The sequence below is a fragment of the Pseudophryne corroboree genome, chromosome 9 (assembly GCF_028390025.1).
Source record: "Pseudophryne corroboree isolate aPseCor3 chromosome 9, aPseCor3.hap2, whole genome shotgun sequence".
NCBI classification, from domain to species: Eukaryota; Metazoa; Chordata; class Amphibia; order Anura; family Myobatrachidae; genus Pseudophryne; species Pseudophryne corroboree.
In genome coordinates this window covers 175,075,186-175,084,371 of record NC_086452.1, presented here as the reverse complement: position 1 = coordinate 175,084,371, position 9,186 = coordinate 175,075,186, and the positions used below count along the sequence as shown (strand labels likewise).

Genomic DNA, 9,186 nt, shown 5'->3' with positions numbered 1-9,186 from the left:
TGTTGGCTTGTGCGTGAAGGTGCTATAGGAATTTGCAGAGTGAGTAATTGTCAAGCATACATTTGTCCTTTCGTTTGCGTTTTGAGTATAGACATTTTTTTGTTGCGTTTTTTCGTTTGTGAGTATTCTGGAAATCTTCTTGGTAATTTTTTGAATTCAAAGTTTTTTTTTTGTTTTTTTTTTAATTTTTATTAAAAAACACAGATATATTTAGCAAGTCCATTTTTGTAAATAAACCTGTGCTTCTTTGATTTGACTGTCATTTTTGTTCTCTTGTAGGAGTTGTTTTTTGGGTGAGGAAACCCTTGTATATTTTGAGTTTTTGGTGTGCAAGAAAACACAAAAACTTTATTGATTTTGGATCAGGTAAGTGCCCTTTGCCTGTGTTGGTGCCTGTTTGTGTTTGTTCAAAGTGTTGTTATTATGTTTCTTTGCCATTTTGTAAAGACAAGTATTTTTTCTTACCTGGATTGATCTGCAAAGTAGTTTTTTTCTTGCCTGGCCTAGCTACTAAATGGTTTTTTTTTGTTACTTGATTGAATTTTTTCCTTTATTTTATTTTTATTTATATTTGTTTTATGGTGTTTGTGATGTGTTTGATGCTCAGAAATCTAGAAACTAACATTTTTGGTTTTTCTCAAATTAACATATGTCTTTTTTTTTTTTTAAATATTTTGTTCCTGAATTGAACCCAGAAATAATGTCGTACGCTCCTGCAGTAAGTTGACTCCACCTTTTTTTATACATTTATTGTTTGTATATTTTTTAATAAATAATTTTGGAGTATTAAACATTTTTTTGTTTTTATCTCAAAAAAGTGTGTTATGTCGATATTTATCGCAGCAGAAGCCCTACCTCCCCAACCCACGCCAGCACTCCCACCCCAACCGCCAGCCCCACAACCACAACCGGCTCCTCATCAACCAAGGCAACGGAGGCGTGCTAGGCCACCAATTTTCAGAACCCGTGTCCTACTTTTTGGGATGCCAGATGATGTGGTGGTGCGTAGATACAGGCTGCCACCACATCTAATCCTAGACACTCTCTCCATAATAGAAAGTGATCTGGAGTCTGAAATTCGGTATCCTACAGCAATACCACCATTGACACAATTCCTTGCTGTGTTACATTTTTTGGCTACAGCCTCATATCAACATGTTGTGGGAGACCTGGTTGGCATGTCGCAGGGCCAGTTCAGTAAGGTCCTGCGGCGTGTCTGCCAGGCTTTCCTAAAGCGGGTGAAGCAATTCATTGATATGCCTTTGGATGTTGGTGCCCTAGATGTGGTGAAGCGGCAATTTGAGGAAGGTGGTAGTCGCTTCCCACATGTTATTGGGGTTGTGGATGGCACACATGTTGCTATTCAGCCACCAAGACATAATGAAGAAATTTATAGAAACAGGAAACTGTTTCATTCTCTGAATGTAATGGTTGTTTGTGGGCCATCCCTCCAGATCCTTTCCCTGAATGCCAAGTTTACTGGAAGTTCACATGATGCATATGTCATTAGACAATCAGGGATATGGCAGAGATTAAGAGCAAGTCAACGAGCAGACATGTGGTTATTGGGTGAGTTTGTAGATATTTTTTATCTTAAAAATAAATGAAATTTTTGAATATACTCTTTTTAATTTAAGGTTTTTCCTCAAACAGGAGACCGTGGATATCCTTGCACCCCCTGGCTCATGACTCCTTACCGTAATCCCAGGCCAGGACCACAGATGGCATTTAACTCCGCGCTTACTGCCACTAGGCAGCTGGTGGAGCGCACAATTGGTGTCCTTAAAGGGCGGTTTCGTGTGCTCCACCGCACTGGTGGCGACATCATGTATTCGCCGGAGATGGCAAGTAAAATAGTGGTCCTGTGCGCAATACTACATAATATCGCGGTAAGGAGTAGTGTAGAGCTTCCTCAGGCAGAGGAATTGCCTGATGAGGAGCCAGGGGTTGTTCGACACTTCGGTGGTGGGAGTGTTACACGGAGGGGGAGCCAAGTGAGGGCAAGGATTGTTGGCGAATATTTCAGGTATAGTGTTTTTATATTATTTTTATGTTAAAAAAACAAAGCACAGTATGCTTATGTTTTGTTTGTAATGTTGACATTTTGTTTGAGATTGTAAGGTCATTGTGTAATGGTTTTGGATTTTTTGTTTATTTGTCATTTTTAAAAAAATAAAAATCCGTTAACACGTTAAGCTTACAATTTGAGATTAGTACAAAATATAATGTGATGTGGCTAAATAGTGTCCTTATTTGTTTTATATCCTAAAATCTTGATTATTTAAACAAACACAAAAACAAATGAAATTGAATCTTGCCCACTTTGTGACTGTCCAGCTGAATGATCACACAAACTGTGGTGAGTACACAGATATGTTTACAATTTTATTCAAAACTGTGTGTCTCTGTGTCTGTTTGTGTTATGGTTTTTTTTTTTTTTTAATGCAAAAATTTACTTCTGCGGATGCGTTTTTCCGCTCGTGCGAAATAACACTGCTCTTCACAGCATTGCAAAGATCAATAAAGTTATTAGAAATGACAACAGATTTATGACCAATCACATGCTAACAGACGCTATAAATATATGCCCAAATAAGGAAAACGCCATTGCCAAGATGCGTGCTGCACCGTTCACCAGGCGTGAGCTCCGCGTCCTGGTTGCGGTGAAGGACCGCCGCGTAGGCCGCGTTGGGCGCTTCATCCCAAATCGGGTGAAGCGCGAGGCCTACGCGGAGGTCCGCCGCCTGCTGCGGACTCGCGTCCGCAGCAGGCGGTCAATCATTCAACTTGAGAGGAGATGGAGTGATCTCCGCAGGAGGACTCCCGAGCTGTTGGCGGAGATCCGCCAGCAAATACGTTCTATGCATACACGACGTAAGTTACATTACATAAGAATATTAGCAAACATTGTGCAAATTTACACTAAGTGGTAGGCTAATTGCAACGCTGAGTGTGTTTTTTTACAAAATAGGACAGTGTGTGTGGTTAGGCCAAACAGTACTGACTGTAGCAAACTGACACCAAACAAGTGCATGTTTTCAAGAATTAATAACCAGCCAGGAAACTGTTCCCAAATACTTGATCATTGCTGCCTATATAATAAGGTGCCTTGAATAGTGATCTGGTGATGTTGCCTAGACCAATCAATATGACTCAATGGACTAGATTACGGAATGAGCTTCAAAGTAAAAGTTATGACTCATTTTGTTTGCTGTGGCCAACATGAATAGGATTTATACATGTTTGATTTTCATTTCTAAAAAACACTGTATTTTACATGGAACAGAACTTTGAAAATTGAAATTGTTTACTATGTAATTTCACATGTAAACTAAATGTTGTCAAAAATATCATTATAGGACAACAACAACGGCAGACCTCTCCGCCCCCTTCCCAGTCCCCCTCCCCTTCTCACTCCCCCTCCCCTTCTCACTCCCCCTCCCCTTCCCAGTCCCCCTCATCTTCCCAGTCCCCCTCATCTTCCCAGTCCCCCTCAGCTTCCCTGGCCCACACCACTTTACACTCCCCTTCTCACCACACCTCTCCATCTCTTTCTGGGACCCCTTCTCCTCCTTCCCATACCCCTTCTCCTTCAACTTCTAAATCACCATCTCTGCCCCCCTCACCCTCTATTGGCTTAACTTTCTCTCCGCCCCCCTCGCCCTCTCAATCAGACCCCCCCTCTGAAATTCCAGCACCAATCCAGCCTCCTTCCCCCATCCAGCCTCCTTCCCCAATCCCTCCTCCTTCCCCAATCCCTCCTCCTTCCCCCATCCAGCCGCCTTCACCCATCCAGCCAACATCCCCACCCAGTGAATGGGCAGAGGAAGCCCCTGAAGCCAGTTCAGGGAGTGTTCATGTTGCCGTGGAAAGTAAGTTTTTTTTTTTGTTTTTTTTTAAATGATTACCTACTTACACTTACAATGACAAAACATGCAGTGTTGTACTGTTTGAAATCTTGTACCAAGGACACAAATTTGTGTTTTTCTTCATGGTGTACATGTTGCATTTACATATTTGTGAGTGTCATTATATGTACAGTGTTTATGTGTGCAATGTTTTGTGTGTCCACTCTAGGTTGACACTCATTAGGTAGCCAGGGTTGCCAGGACAACAGGGTTTATATGTGGTTTTTTTTCTGGGAAACAGTTAGACCTGAGTGGAGTTTAGTATGTTGTTGGTCTTTTACACTTGTGCCTGTGTAGTCTTAATATTTGCACTTACAAAACACATGCTTCACTTTGTTATGCAGCCTAATGACACAGTGATTTGTGTTGTGAAAGTTACACTCACAAAATGACTATTTGTTAAAGTCAAACCTGTTTGCAATTATTTAGTAAGGGCAGCTTTCAGGGAGTGTGGGAATGCTAGGATATGTTGGCCTTCTGAAGATGTTGATATGCAGTGTGATGATGCAGCACCAAACCCCTTAAAAATATTAAAAAAACACTCCAGATGTGAATGAATGCCAACATGGTGTAACAGTGACGAAGATGGTAGTTATCTTTAACATGGGATGTCGCCCATAGCAACCAATACAAATAAACTTTACAATTGGGGAACCACTTCTACAAGATAATCATCTTATTTTGGCTTGTTTGCTATGGGCAACGCTCCATCTTAAAATGAACTCACATAGTAGTAAATGTAGCCCATGGTCTAGAATACTGTAAAAATTATCCAAAAAAGCCTGAGCAGGCTTGTGTGTTTTTCTGCTAATGATTGTACCATAAAACAGGCATGATGTATAAACTTTGCCATTAAGCATGCCTGTCCAAACTGCGCAACTGCAACTGTAGAGAAACTACACATCCCAGCATGCCCTGACACAGGTTTGGCATTCCCTGGCCCCAAAACTGAGTTAACGCATGCTGGTATATGTAGTTTCACACCAGCTTGAGGGATGCAGTTTGGACATGCCTGCATTAAAGTGTGCTTTGTGCCTTGCTTGTATAATAAGCAATGTGAGTAAGTTAGTAATGTTTATGTTATCTTTTAATTTCAGATGTTGCCGTTGGAGATCCCACATCGTTGCGGGAGATTGTGGGAAACATGAGGCGACATCTCCAGGCCTTGCTGGGTCTGCTAGATGAGATGGAAAATTTTTGTTAATTTTTTTATGTTTTTTAAAAACAAAAATTATCTTAACATTTCTAAAAATCATTAAAAAAAAATAAAAGAAAATTATTATACTTAAGCGGGTGTTTATTATTTAATAATGCAATAAAGGAACAGCAGATTGCAGAACAAACATTTCTTACATTAAACATTTCATACAGCTAACGTAAGTTATTTTAAAAATCTAAAACAAACATGTTATTGGCTAAATAAACATGCAAAAACCTTCATTCACATACAAAAACTCTACTTTAATAAATACACAAAACACATTAGACCAAGCACATTGCAAACATCTATATTTATATTAAACATGTAAATAGAAATAGGTTCTTTTATGGCTACAAAGTGTTCTTCAGGTATTTATAAAATACTTAATTGATCATGAACATTACAATTCAGTCACTAATTGGATTTGTAATTGAGGAGGGCTTGTGGACTTTTAATTGGAAGGTGTTATTCCACTTAATAGTAAAAAAAAACAATGTGGTGCGTTTCTCCGCAAAAGTGAGCACTTTAACTGATAAATGTGTAAATCTACGACTACCTAGTATTTTTACGAATAAGTATGTGTTAATGCGATGGGTTCGCATTGCTGCGATGTTTTTGCATTGCTGCGATGTCATTTGGCGTACGCCCACTTTGTGTAATAATGCGTGCGAATGAGCAAAAATACGTTGGGGGCGGATGTTCGCAAAATTACTACATTAACGCAACTTTACTAATAGGTTGTGCGAACGAAAAACTTAGCGATCAACTCGGAATGAGGGCCATAGTGTAAATATACTATATACCATCTGAAACTGCTGTTCAGGGCGCCCCCCCTGCGCCCAAGTAAATCGCTGGTGTGTGGGAGCACCGGCGCGGTGCGCGACCGCCGCTATGACTGGCAGGGTATCGCATGCGGCGCCCGGGGCCCGTAAATAAACTGTATATATATATATACATGCTGCCCAGGGCGCCCCTTCCCCCCCTGGCGCCCTGCACCCATGGAAGCCGGGCGCGGGAGAAAAGGCGCGCAGTGCGCTATAACATGCTGGCGGGGGTCCGGGACACGGAGCCCCGGCAGCGCAAATGTAAAACATTTCAGCCCTTAAAAAAACAACTGTAACTTGCTGCCCAGGGCGTCCCCCCCCCCGGGGGATCAATGGCGCATAGCGCGCTATAACATGCTGGCGGGGGAATGAGACACGGTGCCCAGGCACCGAAAATGCTTTCAAAGCCAGCCTTATAAAGAAAACAGTAACCTGCTGCCCAGGGCGCTCCCCCCTCAGCGCCCTGCACCCTGAGAGTGCCGTTGGTGTGTGGGAGCATGGAGCGCAGCGCGACCGCTGTACCTCCATTACTGAAGTCTTCTGCCGTCACTGAAGTCTTCTGTTCTTCTAATACTCACCCGGCTTCTTTCTTCTGGCTTCTGTGATGGGGGTGACGGCGCGGCTCCGGGAAGAAGCAGCTAGGCGAACCCTCTGGAGCTAATGGTGTCCAGTAGCCTGAGAAGCAAAGCCCTTAAACTAAGAAGAAGTAGGTCCTACTTCTCCCCCCTCACTCCCACGCTGCAGGGAGCCTGTAGCCAGCAGGTCTACCTGAAAATAAAAAACCTAACATAAAGTCTTTTAGACTTCAGTATCTCACTTGGAAAGTAGAGCTCCCCTAGTGTGTGTCCATTCACTCCTAGGCACAAAGTCTAACTGAGGTCTGGAGGAGGGGCATAGAGGGAGGAGCCAGTTCACACCCAGTTTAAGTCTTTATAGTGTGCCCAAGCTCCTGCGGATCCGTCTATACCCCATGGTCCTTTTGGAGTCCTCTAGGACGTAAGAGAAATAATAAAATATCACAACTTACCCCTCCTGTGGTCAAACGCCGTTTCTCCACATGCTTTCATACAATGAATGGCTGTCATCACTCTGTTAAGCCATCCACAGATCAGTATGCTGGCAACCATTCACTGTCTGGTTGCAGCTAGAGAATGCTGCCTTGCCGTTCTGATTGTGTATAATTCACAGTCAGAGCAGCAATCTCTACCTGTCTTCCAAGAAGCTCAGGAGGCAAAGCCTCTGCCTTTGCATGAAGGCCCCTAGTATTGTGCCGCCCTGGGCTGCTGCTCAGTGTGCCTATACATTAACATGGCCCTGGTTTGAAGCCTGGATACCTAACTAAATGATATGAACAGCAGGAATCTGATATCTGGGATCCTACCATTCTGTACTCAGCTCTGGTGCCTCAGTAATGGTAAAACCTACTAACAACCATCCAGCGTCGAGAAGATGTCTGTACAGTGGGAGTAATTCAGACCTCATCGCTTGCTAGCTGTTTTTTGCAGTCCTGCGTTCACATAGTCGCCGCCCACTGGGGAGTGTATTTTAGCTGTGCAAGTGTGCGATCGCATGTGCAGCGAAGCAGTACAAAAACATTCTGTGCAGGTTCTGAGTAGCCCAGGACTTACTCAGCCGCTGCGATCACTTCAGCCTGTCCGGGACCGGAATTGATGTCAGACACCCGCCCTGTAAACGCTTGGGAACACCTGCGGTTTTCCAACCACCCCCAGAAAACGGTCAGTTGACACCCACAAACGCCTTCTTCCTGTCAATCACCTTGCGATCGCCCGTGCCTATGGATTCTTCGCACAAACCCATCGCAGAGCAACAGACCGCTTTGTAGCATGCGCAGTTCTGACCTGATCGCAGCGCTGCAAAAAACTCTAGCGAGCGATCAGGTCTGAATGACCCCAGTATTACCTCTTTTCCACCTACTAAGCACGGGTCGCAGCCGGGAGCCTGACATGGGTGCTACCAGGCTGCGGCCCTTGCTCAGCCCCCTTTCCCACTGCGCTCACCAACTCGACATATTGCCGGGTTGGTGACGCTGCTAGTGACGCGGCAGGGGCGGCGCCTGGAGATCACATGATCTCCCAGCAACACCCTTCCATATAGTGTAAACGGGAGCCATGTTGCAACGACACGGCTTCCGTTTACACTACAACCCTACCCGGATCATTCCCGTGTCCTACCCAGGTAGCTACCCGGGTAGGATTCACGGGTCTCTTGATCCGGGTTTTTGCGGGGGGACCCTTTTCCACTAGCAAAAAACATGGGTAAATGCGCGCCCCCGTGCATTTACCCGTGTTTTTTGAGCTAGTGGAAAAGAGATACAAGAGATGTGTGCAATAAGGGAAACAGTATTTGCTAAGGTGAATGTAAAAGTTCTGTGAAATACTGAATGTGTAAGTCATTCCAGTATGAAAGTGGCCCAACATGGTTTCAGTAAGTGCAATATGAAAAGAAATATAAAAATGTCTGTTAATTAATGTGTACAACATAGGCTGGAGTCCGCACCATAGAAAGGGCTCTGTGCACAGTAGGTGACATCTGTGTGAATGGCATTATGTGACTGCAGGCTTTTTTTTATTGGGCAACACAAATTATAGTTTTGCAGACACGTGCTTTCTGAGAAGCACTAGCTTTACATTGCAACATTTCCAACATTGCCTACAGCATTTACAAGAATAAACGCTCCGCACCATGGGGGTAATTCTGAGTTGATCGCAGCAGCAAGTTCGTTAGCAGATGGGCAAAACCATGGGGGTAATTCCAAGTTGATCGCAGCAGGAAATTTTTTAGCAGTTGGGCAATACCATGTGCACTGCAGGGGGGCAGATATAACATTTGCAGAGAGAGTTAGATTTGGGTGGGTTATTTTGTTTCTGTGCAGGGTAAATACTGGCTGCTTAACTTTTACACCGCAATTTAGATTGCAGATTTAACACACCACACCCAATTCTATCTCTCTCTGCACATGTTATATCTGCCTCCCCTGCAGTGCACATGGTTTTGCCCAACTGCTAACAAAATTCCTGCTGCGATCAACTTGGAATTACCCCCAATCTACTAAGGTTCTATAAGTGTGCTCACTAAGTACATTGAACACTCTGCTGCAGGGAACTTTTGTGAACTATTAATTTGGGGGTTATTCAGAGACGGACGCAGATTGCTGTATACACAGCAAGATCTGTGTCCATCTCCTCCAGCACAGAGCAAGGCCGCCCAGCATGTGTGGCGCCGCCTCTCGATG

At 43.8% G+C, this 9,186-nt stretch overlaps 1 protein-coding gene across 1 annotated transcript; it reads left to right on the top strand.

Moving 5' to 3' along the window:
* Nucleotides 1-751: 751 nt before the first annotated feature.
* Nucleotides 752-5,116, top strand: LOC134957796 (putative nuclease HARBI1). The gene is made up of 5 exons (XM_063939964.1): nucleotides 752-1,569; nucleotides 1,654-2,026; nucleotides 2,338-2,359; nucleotides 3,360-3,872; nucleotides 5,006-5,116. Exons 1-3 carry the CDS (start codon nucleotides 825-827, stop codon nucleotides 2,339-2,341), a joined length of 1,122 nt encoding a protein of 373 aa, XP_063796034.1. The 5' UTR covers nucleotides 752-824; the 3' UTR covers nucleotides 2,342-2,359; nucleotides 3,360-3,872; nucleotides 5,006-5,116.
* Nucleotides 5,117-9,186: the final 4,070 nt, after the last annotated feature.